We start from the raw sequence: 17,257 nt of genomic DNA on the forward strand, positions 1-17,257 counted from the left end.
TTAAAAAAGATGTGTCCTCCATAGTATTAGACCTGACCGAATGGCTAATTGTAGGCATAGACCGATTCATACCATCCAAAAAATTCCAACAAAAACCTAACAGCTAGCCATGGTTCTCTCCTAGATGTGCTGCTGCTATCGCGCACAGAAATCACTTTTTCCATAGCTACCAACGTAATAGATGCACTGAGACTAAAGCTGCCTTCAGGACTGCCAGCAACCACTGCAAAAGAGTAATAAAAATTGCAAGAGAGCTATATGCTCAGTCCGTTAAATCCAAAGTAGCCGAGCAGCGGCTTGGTTCCCACCAGTTTTGGCAAATAGCAAACAGGATCCCGAACAGAAGCGGGCATTCTATCCCAACCATCATCAATGGACCTGAGGTCATCTCGTCAGCATCAGACAAGGCCAAACTATTTGCCAAGAACTTTACAGCTAATTCCACCCTATGCGACGAAGGCCATCAACTCCCCATATTTCCTACTATAACGGACAACACGCTCTGCAACATACAAATATCTGTGTGTGATGTCGTCAAGCTTATCAAGTTACGTTTAATGCATCTAAAACCAAACTTCTATCTTTACATAATCAACGCCCTGATCCCCATCTGGCATCAATTGATATGGGTGGCTCTCGTCTAGGGGAAACTCCATGTTTTGATAAGCTTCTGGGCTTGACCTTTACCCCTGACCTGAAATGGAATACGTACATCAAGTCAGTTGCCAAGATCGCTGGAAAAATGGTAGGATCCTTCTACCGCTCCAGAAGATATCTCACTGCTAATGCAATTCTCTATCTATATAAAAGCCAAGTACATCTGAGCAGGAGCTGCTAAAAATAGCCTATCCTGCCTTGACATAGTACAAAATAGGCTTCGTGGCTTAGTGGGTGATGCCCTTTTCTCTTCTCTACAACCTCTCTCCCACAGAAGAGACGTTGCGAGCCTGTCTTTGTTTTATCGTTACTACCATGGCAGGTGCTGAACTCCAATCTCTGGTCCCCCTCGCCAATCTTTCACGAAAAACACCCGTCTAGCTGAAACCACTGTTAAAAATTTTCCCCACTTCTTATCAGTGTCAAAATCAAAACGTAGATTCCATGAACAATGCTTCTTTCTTAGAAGTGCCCGCCTGTGGAACTCTGTTCCGGTTACCTGTTTCCCACTTTACTACAACCTGGATGTCTTCAAGTTCAATGTGAACAAATTCCTGATGAACCGCTTCCTTAAGTAAGACACTTTATCAGATCTCCAAAACTAACGTACTGTACACACAATAACCCTTATCCCCGAGTGGCTTCCGGGCCTTAATAAGTGGTGACTATCTTGTAAAAAATAAATAAATAAAAAAGTTAAACATTGGGAAATAATGAAACAATGAGATCTAATTTAGGAACTCAACGAATGATATAAAAAAAAATTTTTTTAAATGGCTTAGGGTTTTCTGTGAAAACTTCTCATGACTCTGTTCTTAAATAAAGATACGAAAATTAGGCGATATATTAATATTTAAATGGGCTTTTCCGTAACTACAGCAAAGGTAAATGTTTCTCACACGCTTTTCCCGGTAAGGGAATTTTTCTTTTTTTCTTTCCCTTCAAAAATGCTCTATTGTCAAAAGTGTGTTTATTTATAAAGGCTGAAGGAATGCTGGTTTTGGAAAATATTCAAATTATATAATGTTTGAAATTGTTTGACTGGACATGGAAACAATTGTAACGTAAAATGAAATACACTTTTGTTGCCATCAACACCTTTTTTGAAGTCTTGATTTTGCTTCCACGGTATATATATATATATATATATATATATATATATATATATATATATATATATATAGTAATTGTCTGTATCAGCGTTCCACAGGCGGGGATATATATATATATATATATATATATATATATATATATATATATATATATATATATATATATATATATATATATTCAGGTTTGAGATGTTCAAAAGTCGAGACAAACGAATACAACGAGGTTGTTAAATAGTGCTCAATAATAAGAGCTATTTTTTTTTATTTGAGGGTAAACAGTTACATATGGTCGCTACAAACAGCTATCTGTTTCAATCAATGAGACTTCGCTAGGCGACCCTGAACCCAGTGACGCCGCAAAGAAAAAGGGGGAAAAAAGGAAAAAGGAATTGCGACGTTAGCGAACAGGGGTTCTAACATTTTTTTTTTTTTTCAGTTTACTAAGTTAAATATGACATGATCACCTTGAATAAAATTATTGCTTAAAAAGCTAGTAGGAAGATCATTTACATTAGATTTACATATAAAAGTGAACCCCCAGCTAAAAATTTAAATAGGTATATCGTACATATTTTATTATTTAAGATTATTAAATAATGTTTCTGTTGCGGTCCCGTAAGAAAAACACAACTCGGTATTTTATTGGAAACAAAATATCTTGGGCAGAAAAGCAAATCCAGCAAATAAAGAGTGTGGGTATACATCAGTCCGACTAACAATTGTGAACATAAATTGTGAACAACATCGAAAGGCATATTCTTCCGATCTTTATAAGTGGAAGAGCGCATTATTGTCCGTCAGGTGGACACCACAACAGTAATGAGTACATTTAAAATCTTTCACCTAGAAAAGAACGGGAAAAAATAGATTCTACTTTTTAAAAAATGTAGAAATAGTGTGGAAAAATATCTGAAACTTTGCAATTAAACAATAACAACATAATTTAGACTTGAATATTAGATTTCTATCGAACTCGAAACGTGGAATTATCAATCATTTCCTGATTAGTATGATTTAATGATCATCCACTTCCGGATAAGTTAACAATTTGAAAGAATTATTTCAAAATGTTTTTCCTGTTGAATGTTTTTACTCTTTTCCTCTATAAGAATATATTTCCACTTGGACATAAGGGACTACTATTTAAGATCGAATCTAACAAAGGACTGTGGGGAGTTGAGCAGCGAGATGTCTGTTCACATTATATTCAAACTTCTGCATGTTAGTACAGCTAGGGAAGTAGGAACCAGCCAGGGAATTTCAAAATCTAGAAGCACAAAGAAAGAAACGATTAGCGTAGAAGGCTCTCTGGCATCTAGGGACCTCGACAGTAAAGGGGTGAGATTTTGCTATTTGTCGGGTTAATCATGATTATGTTAGTCGAAGGGGCATCAGTGCTACAAGTTCGTCAGAGCACACTCCATTTAAGTACTTGTAAAACAGATACAGAGACGCATATTGTGGCGATAGGACAGATTAGCTGATAGTGTGGGATCTAGATTTGAGACTCTTTTTTTGGATCCTGTCTAAGAATGAGAGAGACTAATGATAAATGCACCATCCCGGATATGGTAACAGTACTCCATGCATGGGCGAATTGTGGCTTGTAAAGATATAGAATATTCTCTGGTGTGAGTAATTTTCTAACATGGTAAAGGGAACCCACTATCTTTGCAGCAGCCTTGGCAACGTCGTTAATGTATCAAAATATTTTCTTTTTTTGCTTGTGAATATTAAGTCGATGGCAATCGGTGGTTGAGACATCTGATATGTATAATTATTTTTATGCTTTTACCTCTAAATGGCTTCCAGCTTCATAGTATTAGTACTAATTTTGTAATTATTTAACCTGTCCGGTAAAGAAATAGGAAAATACACGTGCGACGCGAAAATGCGGCTTGATATATGCACATGCCATGTTCTTTTTTTTCTCTCTCCCTCTTTCATTCCAGGAACTTTCGCACGGTCTGCCAACGGATTCTCAGCATAATCTGGATATATTTTTGCATTCTTCCCACAAGCTAAATTTAGATCGGTACGTTTCGGAAATAATAAGAAAAGAGATTAATAAACAATGCCGACAAAAAGTGTATATATACATATATATATATATATATATATATATATATATATATATATATATATATATATATAAAGCTGAGGCGAGGAATGAATAAGATTCATTGTCGAGCGCGTCTGCTTTGCTCGCATCCAGTTCCTAAGAAACTTACAGAAGTTCGGGGTTTTACACCACCTATCTTTAAAGTCCACAGTACTAAAAAACAAAAAAAAAAAAAAACAAAAAAAATAACAAACAAAAAACAAACAAAAAAAAACACATACAAAAAAGAAGGCACTGAAAAGATGAAGCTGATCATCTTCGCGTTCTTGGGTCTAATTGCTGCTCTTGTGCAAAGCAAGCCCGCAGACAAGCCCGCAAATGTACAGCACAGTAAGTCTTTATGATTCGAATTCTTTTTGTAATGTTCCCTGCTTTTTGGTGAACTTTAGAGAAAATTATGTAATTTATGTTTTAAAAAAAAATTGTAAATCACCAAACGTTTTTATTCAATTTGGAAGTTGGTCGTGTTTCTTTACAATTATGCTTGATTAACTATTTTCTCTATTCTATTCTTTATTTTCAATTCTATCGTAATATTCTTCATTCAACTGGTAATTTATGTATCTTATTTACATATTATCTTCTAGTGTGTCTTTTGGCCTGGATCATTGGTTTCTCCTTAGTAAAAAATACCTTTTCGTAAAATGCTTATAAAACAAATGTGATTTATTTTGGGTTTTATAAAAAAAAAATAATGATGATGTAGTGGAGAAATTACAATCACTTGTCAAATTATCTATCTCAAACTTGGGGTTAATGAGCAAGTTTCATCTAACCACACTGATGAGTTGTGAAACGACTAAACAACCCTCTCTGTCTGTCTGTCCGTCTGTCTGTCTGTCTCTCTCTCTCTCTCTTTCTTACTTTCTTTCTTTTCTTCTCTCTCTCTCTTCCTCTCTTTTTCTTTCTCTCTCACTTTCTTTCTCTTTCTTTCTCTTTCTCTCTTTCTTTCTCTTTCTCTCTTTCTTTCTCTTTCTCTCTCGCTCATTTTCTTTCTCTTTCTTTCTCTCTCGCTCTCTTACTTTCTCTTTCTTTCTTTCTCTTTCTTTCTCTTTCTTTCTCTTTCTCTCTCTCTCTTTCTTTCTCTTTCTCTCTTTCTTTCTCTCTCTCTCTTTATATATATATATATATATATATATATATATATATATATATATATATATATATATATATATATATATATGTATAGTGCTTCATTCTTTCGGGAATCCTCATTGACTAATTAATTATTAAATGAATCAATTAGGATCCAACGTGAGTTACATGTAAGTAAAATAAAGAATAAAAAATTTTTAAAATAATAATAATACGTGTGTGAAAGAATAAAAATATTTAGGGTCAATCTAAAAAAAAAATAAAGTAAATTGAAAAAAAAAAAAAGAATTTGCATGCGAACAGTGAAAGGTGATAAAGATTGCTGACTAGTGTTAAGATGGTGCTATATGATAACATGATAATCGGGCAGGTTTGGTACAGGTGGGGTATATGTTAATAAAGGCAGAAAAAATATGGATGGCGTAGGGTAACAACATACAAAGGAATATACTAGCATGAAAATAAAGTACAACAATAATAGTAATAATAATTATAGCAATAGTCATAATCATTCAACCACCGTAGTGGTTGAATATATGCTTAAGTCCGAAATTGAATGAATCGAGACACATTCAAACCCCTACCACTAATTCCGTACGCAACCAAATTTCAAACAGGTTATATAGTTGGATAGAACACCTCATTAGCTACATTTTGAAAAAAAAATTCGAAAATTGGTTCTGTAAAAAAAAGTTACAACAAAATATGTGGGTTCACAAACAGGAGAGTAAGTACATAAGTGACTAACGCTTTTTTTTTTTATTTTGCATAACTTTTTTTGTATATAAATATTTTTTACTGCGATTGTGCCAATATGACATGTTAGCGTAACGGTTAGAGTACCGGCGGTTGGTGGAAAGATTTTAGGTTCAATCCCGTGTATCGTTTTTTTTTTATAATTAAAAAAACCGAACTTTTTTAATAACTATTTTTTTTTAACTTTCCTTATGATTTTATAGCAAAAAATGGTGAATTTATCGATTAAAAATATTAGTGAATTCTATGATATACATATTCTTTGAACTCAAATTTTTCGTTATCACATTTGATGAAAAATGTAGTCCCATTTTGGCAATGCGTCTGACCAATGATGCTTTTGAACCAGCGACCAGCACTGCGATGTCATCAGCATCAGCCTGGGCATAAATATTCCTATTTTTAAACTCCTTTAAAAGAGGATTCAGCATACAGTTCCATAGTAAAGGTGATAAAATCCCACTTTGGGGGTTTCATTTAACTACTTCCCTTTTAACAGTTGCCCTCAGTAGTTCTACTTGAACTGTTTTGTGCCTCACCATATACTCAATCCATCGGATGAGTACTGGTGGCACATTGAGTTCTCGTAGCGACTTGAACATACTACTGAAGGGTATGTTGTCAAAAGCTCCAACGATATCTAAAAAGACACCGAGTGTCATCTTCTTTTTTTGTTAGTTTACGCTCTATACAGATCACGAATTCATGAACCGCAGTCTCGGTAGAGACCCTGGCTCGGAACTACTGTGATTGAATCATAAATATTGCATAAATGTGTGTTTGAGAGATAATGTTTTTTGACAATCATTAATAAATATTATAAATTTATATATTAATACAATAGCAATGCCTGGAAAAATCATGGATTATATGGAAAAATGCGCGCATGAAAAGTAATATTCTTAAGATTTTATTAAACCTGGAAAAGTAAAGGACAAGAAATTCAACCTGGAAAAGTAAAGAACAAGATATTCTAGTAAAGTAAAAAATAAGAATTTTTTAGACTTAAAATATTGCAGCTAAAAATAAAATTTGAATATTGATAAATATTTCATTTATTATTTGCATATGTTGTTGTTTATTGTTGAGTTAGAAAGAATTAAATGATCCTAATTATGATATAATAAAATTATTAATTTTTATGTAAATTATAAAATTATTAATTCCATCTACTAACTAACTAACTAATGAATTAATTTTATTCAAACAATTTTCACTACATAAATATATGCAAATAATAGGGGGGAAATAAGTTCAATCCAGCGACTGACACCCTTTCTAACTCAACAATAAACAACAACATATGCAAATAATAAATGAAATATTTATCAATATTCAAATTTTATTTTTAGCTGCAATATTTTAAGTCTAAAAAATTCTTATTTTTTACTTTACTAGAATATCTTGTTCTTTACTTTTCCAGGTTGAATTTCTTGTCCTTTACTTTTCCAGGTTTAATAAAATCTTAAGAATATTACTTTTCATGCGCGCATTTTTCCATATAATAACTAATATTATTAAGAAAAAATATGGATCAGTAATAATAATAGTATTAACTGTAATAATAATAATAATAGTATTAACTGCAATAATAATAATAATAATAATAATAATAATAATAATAATAATAATAATAATAAAGAAGGCGATGATAAGGTCCCTTAAAATATAAAGAATATATAATAAACAAAATCAAAATAACGTCAAAAATATATTTATGATAAGATTAGAAGAGATAACACTTTCGGGTAAAGATCAAAGCGTAGTATCTGTTTTTCGGATGCTACACTTAAATTTCTTGTTCTCTGTCAGTGGAGGAGAAATTCTTCACGACTGAGACAATTTTTATTTTTGTTCCTTTTCTCCACATTAAAAAACGATCCTGGTGTCTAACTCTGTCCCGTGGGGAGGCATTGTAAATAGGAACACTATGTAAGAACGGGTGCTGGTTTGGTAGGGGGTATTTCAACGGAATAGACGGGGGAGAATAAAAAATACGATTTAAATTAAAAGAAAAAGAAAAATATTAATAATTTTAATATTGTTTTTTCATTATTATTTTTTCTTTTACTTATATATTCATTTAATAAAAACGCGAAAGCTTTAAACTTATATCATTTAGTATAAAGGGCTTAATTAATTGTAGACGTATGTTTGAACTGCGTTTATATTACTCGTGGACGTATGTTAGATGATAAATATGTCAGTTGGATACATTCGCTGTCTTTTTTTACATGTTAACTTTCTAACGCTTAGATTGTATTTGTATTAATGTTGTCTAATTACTGAATTGTATAATTGTTCATAAATTGGTTGACACGCAGATTTTTTTTTCTTTTTCTTTTTTTTTTATATACTGGCAACTTCTTTAAGATTCCCTTCCTATTAATTCTTACTTTCTTTCTTTCTCTCTTTAACTATATCTCAACATTCTTTTTTTTCCCTTCTAGTCCTTATTCTCTTTATAATAACCATTTATATCTTTTTTCTTTTTCTTCTCCATATATGTATATTTTTTTCTCTATATATTTTTTCTCTCTCTATTTTCTTTCTCTATTTCTTTTTTCTCTTCTTAATCACTCTCTCTCCATTATAATCTTTTAACTTTATTTAAATTGCCCCCTCCCTCTTTACTTCTAATAATTAAAGTTCTGTGTTTTAAGTTTTTTAACTCCAACTTTTAAAGAGTTCCTACCTAAAATAAAAATCCATTATTCATTGAACTTTTGAATAGTCAAGTCGCTGCCTGATGATATCTGTTGTTTGATTGAAACAAGTGGCTATTTGTAGCAGCAGGATGTGACCATGTTTATATAACAATAAACAAATATATATATATATATATATATATATATACATATATATATATATTACATATTATATATTATTATATATTATAATATATTATATTATTATATTATATTATTATTACTATTATATTATTATTATATTATATGATATTATTATTATTTATTTTATATATACATTATATATTTATATGATATTATATATTATATATCATATATTATTATATTATTATATATTATATTATATTATATTATTATTATTTATTTATCTTTTATATATATTATATATTATGTTACATTATATATATATATATATATATATATATATATATATATATATATATATATAATTTAAAGGGGATTAGAGCAATAGTCTAAAGAGCTGAGTGTATCTCAATGCAACAGTGAAATTACTAGTTTAATTGAAATACGGAAAAGAGAAAGTGCTCGTTGTATAAGGATTAGATCACTGTGACTGGCGTTAAAAACATTTAAAAATAAAATATTTAAATTCAATGTTATTTCTTGCGGTTAATGGTAGCCGATTGGATACGATCTTTAGTAATCGATCCAGAGATGGCCCGTGTTGCCAGGTTCGAATCTATCGCCTGGTGTTAATCGTGACACCCTGCACTGAAGATTCCCGATAGGATGAAACACTAGTATCTGTAGGTATTTAATTATTATAGTAAAAAATAATTGTATATATATATTTATATATATATATATATATATATATATATATATATATATATATTCTTCTTCTTCTTCTTCTTCTTCTTATTATTATTATTATTATTATTATTATTATTATCATTATTATTTGTATAATTTATATATAATAAAGTAGGCGCAATTCCCCACCCCCTGGATGAAACTAGCGTAGGTTGACAATAACAGATGACACATAAAAAATTATTATATTTACAACATTAACCATTACCTTATTTACCTATAGAACGCATTTACATACACATTATTTCGTATTATTAAAACATTACTTATATTCCGAGGAGCGCCATATTCATCATCGTTGTAACATACATACGAAGTAGCTAGATTTTCACCATCTCTTCCAACAGTCCTCTTACTCCCCCATTCCACACCGTGTACATTTATACACAAGTTACGGATACTGCGTTTACACAGTTCTTAACAGATTCATAAACCATTACACTCCCGTCCGTCTATTCGAAAATAACGTGATTGGCTTAGATCACACCGATCTCTTATTCTGGATTGCTATTCTACTCACTAAAACGAACACTAAATGAATCCGGCATCCAATATGGCTACTATCGCTAGAGGAGGCCAGATTTTTATATTACATAAAGCGATTTCTGCGCCTCAACCAAGTTCTTTGGTTCTCGAACCAGCTCCCCCTAGAGCGAGATATAGAAAGTGAAAGAGGTAGATATAGAAAAACAGAACCGAAGCGAAAGAAACAGACTGAGAGAGAGAGAGATACAGAGAAAGATTAGATCATCGTATCGACAGAGACAGAGCTAAAGAGAGAAAGAGACCGACAGACAGACAGATGGGGATTGCATTTGTTTCTTTTTCTTACGATTATATCTAACATTATTGTAAACAAGTATTACAGTTAATTAAAAAAAAAAACATATTAACTGCTAAATGTACGAAATAACCGAAGCAAGAGAAACAGTGTGTGTGTGTGTGTGTGTGTGTGCGTGCGTGCGCGCGCGTGTACGAGAGAGACAGACAGACAGACAGATAGAGAGCGAGAAAGAGAGAGAGAGAGAGAGAGAGAGAGAGAGAGAGATACATATATTAAATTATCGTATCAAAGAGAGAGAAATACATACAGGGACATTAAAACAACGCTACATTTGTACGCCGTGGCCCATCGCTGTTTAACCCATAAAAATATTAACATCTACTTTTCTTGGACACTCCTTTATAAATTATATGAAAGCACAACTCTTCATAATAGCTTAAAATTTAATGCCTATCTAAAATATTTTCGCTTTCAAGATCGGAGAATGTGCCTCCTAAAAACCATTTGAAATATTCCAAAAACTGAAATTTTGGAAATATTTATTAATATTGTTTACATTTTATTAAAAAAAAACAAAAAACAAAAAAAAAAAACAGAGGTACAATGAATTTTCTTGATCTTCTACCACTTTTAACCATTTGCATTAAACTAAATTCAACTTAATATATCCCACATTACCACTGCTTACGCCTAGGAGCCGTGTTCGAAAATGCATAATGATCAGTTAATTAGTTTAGCAGTGAATCATATACATACAACTATATTGCAATTAAATATTTTTTATAATAAATATTTCATTATTTATCCACATAAACATATGTTTTATATAAATAAGATTCACCAGTGTGGTTATATAACGCTATAGCATCGGTCACTGGGTACGAGTAAAAAAAATATAAACACATACACATAAATAACCATGTTATATAACATTTAAAATTTTAGAACATTCAGATAAAATAACAGAAACTTTAACTGCCTTAATCATGGGTGATTAGAAGTCAGTTGATAAAGTATTATATTTCGTTAATTTCATTTGTAAGTTACACTCTTCTGGAGGTCGAAGGTTCACCCCTTAGTGCAGACGACAGTCAAAAATACAAGTGCGAATTACATCGGATTTCTACCTGGTACTGGCTGACGCAACGAGAACATGCTACTTCTGTGGATTAAATAAAGGTTCGATTCGAAATTCCATGCACATTCCCAAGTTCGGTAGAAAAATTCACGAGTTCGACAGAATACGCGTAGAAAATGTCAGAGGTCACATCGGCTGAAACTTTGTTAAAATAAAATGGAATCAGTGGTTCAAATAACCAAAATACAGGGCAGAACGATAAATTTGTCGCCTAAAGAAAAACAAAAAACACTACAGCTTTATTTTAAAACTTTTATTGAAAAAATCAATTCAAGTAACTTGATTATGTAATAGAGCTGACATCTATTCAATGTAGCCGTCTTCAGCCTCAATCACCGCCTCAATACGGGTCCGAAACTGGGAGCATGTCTTTTCCACAATCACCGCCGAGTGCTGGGTGAATACTCGGCTGATGGCGGCGATCAGGCTGGCTTTAGTGTTGTTGGAGGTTATGTTGGTGATGTACTCGATATATGACTAAACGAAGTAGTCCAGTGGGTTCAAGTCGGGGAGGAGGAGGAGGGCCAGTGAGAGAAGCCAAGCCTGTGTCTCTTTGGACTTGTGGGCCAGCGTCAACTCCTGCTGCCACACCTAGTGTCTGCGAGCGGCCACCTGATAGCACCAGGAGATCGTCACACTCTTCAACACATCCAGGTACACTTTGCTGTTGACTTTTAAGCCGACTTCGAAGATGTGAGGTGACATGATGTGATTGTGGCAATCCAGCGATGCATTTTGAGGGTGCTGGCAATGGTCCTGTTGTCATAACTTGAATCGGTAGAGATCATAAGCTGTACTTGCTCGTTGAACATTGTTTCACTTTCAGACACGATGGAAGACTCCTATCGCTCTTGGGATTTGTATACAACTGGTCAACTATTAAATGGTCTACAGAAAAAAAAAAAAAAAAGGAAAAGAAAACCGGTTTTCATCAAACGGAAATGGAATCATGTTGTCTTGTGTAAGATGACAATTTTATCGTTCCACCCCGTAATATTAGGTTGGTGCAAAAATAATGTCGTTTCAAAAAAACGACATTATTTTTTGCACCATCTTAATATGAACTTTCTTTTGAAACCATAGTCATCCCCGCAGACCAAAATCTGAGTGCACTACTGGCATGCGGATTTCTTATTTCTTTTTGGATATATAACAGGGCTCGATTTGTTTCCGTACTGAATTCAGTTTAAGGATTCTTTTTTCTCTAATTGAATTCCTTTCTGATATGTTTTTTGGCATGTTCGATGATTCCTTTTTGATTTTTGAAATTTGAAGTGTAACCTTTTTTTCAGTCACCAATCAAGGCCCGGAGGCCACTCGAGGATAAGGGTTAATAAGCGTACATTAGTCAATGGGAAAATATCGTAGTAATCGTTAGTAGTGGAAATTTGGTAAATTGGATTACTATTACTTAAGAGGATGGCTCATCAGGAACTTGTTTACATTGGACTTGAAGACGACCATCTAGGAGTCAGCTGAAAAGCAGGGAAACAGAAGAAAGTTCCCAGGCGTGCAGTTCTAGGAAATAAACTTTGTTCATGGAATCTACTTTAGGATTAAGCACAGATAAAGACTTTCGTTTATTAGGTCCCTTTATTATGTAGTTTTTTCATCACTTGTCAAAGTATTTTTGCGAGCCGTAAAGCTTAATTTTAAATAAAAAAAAAATAATAAAAACGCAATGATCACAAACCTTATTAAATTTCTATTTCAAATATAAAAACGCAGGATTATTTTTTACAGAATGAACACTCAAACATACATCGTTAGATATTATATATCGAACAACATAATTTATCTATATAGCTATAAAAGTGAGAATGTGTGTGTGTGTGTGTGTGTGTGTGTGTGTGTGTGTGTGTGTGTGCGTGTGTGTGTGTGCGTGCGTGTGTGTGTGTGTGTGTGTGTGTGCGTGCGCGTGTGTGTGTGTGTGTGTGTGTGTGTGTGTGTGTGTGTGTGTGTGTGTGCGTGCGTGCGTGTGGACACTTCGCAACCTATACTCAACAAATTTTGGATCTACACACTTGAAATTTGGTGTATAGGATATTCAGACATGAGGAAATCATTTAAATAAGTTTTATCCGGAAAAATGGTCTGCTAAGGGGTCAGAATTTAAAAATTAGTGCGTAGGGATCATCGGATTTTTATCTGTTTGTCAATTGTTTCACAAATGCGCATGCGTTAATTGTTCACATGACAGATTATTTATGTTAAGAATAAGCAGGTTTGAAACACTTTTTAAAGATCCTGTTAAGCTGGTTTAATGGTTATCGTACTTGACTCACTGTCTTTAGGTTTTGGTTTCGATCTCATATCGAGTATTGTTTTTTGTTGCTTACAAGAAGTGAACTGTTTAGAAAAAACGTAATGCGCGCATGTATATGTCTCCGTTTCTTGCGGTTTTTGTTTGTTTGTTTTTACTTCATTTTTAAAGGGATTTAACGTTACGTTTAATACCTACGGCATTTCATGTTTATAATAAACTAGAAGGACCTGTTAACCGGCGTTGCCCGCTGGTAGCATGCAGTGCATGCACCCGTAAAAATTTAAAATACGACTGTTGTTTTTGTTGTTGACCAACCCCCTCAACCTCCTCATGCTAAAAATGGCTTTCGGAATAGACACCCCATTTTGTGCTTGGGGGTGGTGTTGTTACAAAATTAGCTGGGAGGTTCAGGGTATTTTTCAGGGTAAAATTCCAGACAAGGTATTTTTGTTGACAAGACTTGAGTTATGGTGGCAAAAACTATCGAACCTTGTGTCCCTTAAAGGAAATTAAATTCTTGGTTTTACCTGTACATTGCCAAGTATAAACGCAAACGGTATTTAAGAAAGTGATCATTTTTAAGTAAGCTATAAAAGTAAACATTATAAATAAAACGGTTTATTTAAATAACAAACAATGGGGAAATAGGAAAAACAATATTTTTGCTTTAGACATATTTGCGCAGTGGCGGCTCGTGCCTGAGATTAGTGGGGGTGCTGCTTCAAAAATTTTATGTATTTTTTTAATATCGTGTAAAGGAATTCGAATATATAAATAAATATTTAATCAAATAATAAACAAACATTCAAATAAATATTCAAATATATAACAAAGACAAATAATCAATCAGAAATGGATAATACGCAAAAACTTTTTTATTAAAAAGATTTTTTTAAATTATGTATACTTTACAGAATAAAAATAATATATATATTTATTCCTTTTCAAATTAAATAAAAGTTTGCGGGGTTTTTTTTTGTTTGTTTTTTTTTGCAAACAAACGAAAAACATATTTAAAAATAACTTATTTTTTATAAAAACAAAAAAGAAAAACTTTGAAATTTATCTGCCTCCATACGAGTGTTAATTTAGGAGTTTACTATTTGAAAATAGCGTTTTATTTAATAACAGTTTTATTTACAAAATTTATTTTTAAAGATGTATTTATAACAAAACGTATTTGTAAATAAAATGCAAAATAAAAAAGTTTACATTTTTATATAATGAGCAAACAAACAAAAATATTTAAAGATGCAAAATTTTATTTACAAATCTTTTAACAACTTGCTTTTTATATAAAAAGAACAAATTTGGCTATTTACTGACCTTCCCATGCCGATAACGATCGACATAAAGTGGAGATTTATTATAAGAAAATAGGATGTCATATATAAGCATTATAAAACATTGAATTTTAATGTAGCTTTCTTCTCGAAAAAACAAAAATTAAAATTTATCAGTCCAGAAGGATTTCTAATTACTTTTTTTAATGCGTATTATCTGACCCATCTACTAACAAATTCAATGTAAAGTTTAAAAATACATGATTATTAAAAAAAACTGTGTTTTTTTTTTTACTTACAAACACATTTTAATTTAAAAATCTTGTGTAAAAAATCCATTTTTCAAAGTGTAAAACTTCTAACATTGTCCTTGTCGGAGGCAAATAAATGCTAATTTTTTTATATCTAAAACATACACGCTAAAAAGATTTCTAACTAAAATATATTTTCAACATAAACTGTTTCTTCGCTTTTTTGCTTCTAGGAAAAAAATGTAAACAGTTGTTTTTGTAAAGTTTAGTTGTTGCAAAATAAATAGCATTTAAAACTACTTTAAAGAAACAAACAAAAAGGCAGGTAGATGGAAAAGTAACTTTATTTTTATGGCAAAATTTATTTATTGTATATTTGGTTTTTACTCTTGGCCGCGTGTTAGCTTTCACTGCTAAATTCCCGAATACTTTTAATAAATAAAAATAAACAGTTTCTGCATATTATATATTTCCGTCTGCTACCGACTTAAATCCCAACGCTAAAAGTGTGCGTATTAAAAAAAAATAGCACAATATTTTATGTACAAGAACACGTTATGTGCAAATTTTAATAATAATTTTAAAAAATATAAGTAAACCACCTTTTTTTTTTTCAATAACGATGTTATCATATTTATACAGGCGCACACTCTAAGCAAACAACGAATTTCACGACACGGAACTGCGCCCAGCGACAGTTCTTCACGCAGCTTTCATCGGCTGTCTAAAGCGTCTAATTCGCGCATGCGTACAAGAGAATTTCATTAAGAAATTGTAACTGTGAATTTAACAGCTCCAAGCAAGTTTTATTTTTGTTATTATATGAATTTGGAGATACCGACATTAAAGTTAATGATTTTATAATGTATTCATAGAAAAAATAAATAAATAAATAAATAAATAAATAAATAATAATAATAATAATAATAATAATAATAATAATAATAAACAACAACAACAAACAAACGTATTATTTTTAATTTTATCATTAATATTGTGTAGAAATAACTTGGGGGTGCTGCATTGCTGCACTGCTGCAGTCCCACAGTTCCATGCACGAGCCGCCACTGTATTTGCGTTTCCCAAAACTAACAGCTTAGTTTTGTTGGATAATGTTTATAAAATTTAATGATAAAACAGAGCAACTGCAATATTTGTTTTCGAGAACAATATCTATGTTCAAAGTAAACGTATGTACTAAGATTGAAGAAAAGAAACGGGTCTTTACTGCCAAAATAGCTTAATTAGTTGTTTTAGTTTTTTTTAATAAGTGTATAATAGGTACCTGCAACGCGCGCGACAGTTTTACCCTCCTCCTGTATATAACACCATGTAACTGTAATTTAATATTATCATCCTAACTGTTTTACCATTCAAAAGAAGAAGCTTCAAATAAACTGCTTATATATTTTACAAATTTTTTACAGCATAAAAATAATGGAAATGCGAGACTTTAAAACAACGTTCCTATGTAGTGACGTTTCTGAAGCCGTAGACATACCCATGTTAAAAAAATCTAGAAAAAAATCAAATCTTGGAATTTTTCGATATTTATTCATTATTAAATAAACTTACATAATAGAAGTATATTTTGTTAAATATATTAGAGGGAATGTTTTATTTTAGGCGTTATACCCCCCCCCATATTTCATGTTACGGAAACTAAACAAAATAAATGTAGGCTCATAAAGATTGCAACATTTTTTACAGCTGAAAAGATCAAATAATTAAAAAATAGTTATTTTTAAAATCCCGTTATTTATTTCACTTACCTTAAAGTTGTCAATAAAATTGGACATAAAATCAATATTATTATGTTAAAAAAGGTTTTTCTTGATAATTTTTTTCTCGATAATATAATTTGAATTACAAAAAACAAAAAACAAAAAAACAAGCAGAATTCTAAAAAAATAATTATTTAAAAATATCGTGAAACTCGGTTTTAACCCGAAAAAAAAAAAACTATTTGCAAATACCGTGATCTCAAAAATGCATAAGCACTGAAGTTTGGTTAAGTTTAAATCTGTCTATTAAACTTTAAATGGGTTTCAATATCTTTTTTTTTTTTTTTTTACACATTGATCACCACTTATCAAGGCCCGGAAGCCACTCAGGGATAAGGGTTATTGCAAGTACATTACGTTAGTGTGGAGATTTGATGAAGTGTTTAATTATAGGGCGGTTCATTAGGAATTTGTTAACATTGGACTTGAAGACATCCAAGTTGTAGTCCGGAGGGAAGCAGGCAGGC

General features: G+C 31.7%; 1 protein-coding gene across 1 annotated transcript in view; it reads left to right on the top strand.

The window, feature by feature from the left end:
* Positions 1–3,938: 3,938 nt before the first annotated feature.
* The window catches only part of LOC145245743 (uncharacterized), a 42,032-nt gene continuing 28,713 nt past the window's right edge, over positions 3,939–17,257 (top strand). Inside the window, exon 1 of the mRNA XM_080107340.1 lies at positions 3,939–4,221. Coding sequence (XP_079963466.1) covers positions 3,939–4,221 — 283 coding nt within the window. The remainder of the gene's footprint in view (positions 4,222–17,257) is intronic.

Source organism: Euprymna scolopes, chromosome 23, assembly GCF_053919585.1.
Source record: "Euprymna scolopes isolate OS-2025 chromosome 23, ASM5391958v1, whole genome shotgun sequence".
Taxonomy (NCBI): domain Eukaryota; kingdom Metazoa; phylum Mollusca; class Cephalopoda; order Sepiida; family Sepiolidae; genus Euprymna; species Euprymna scolopes.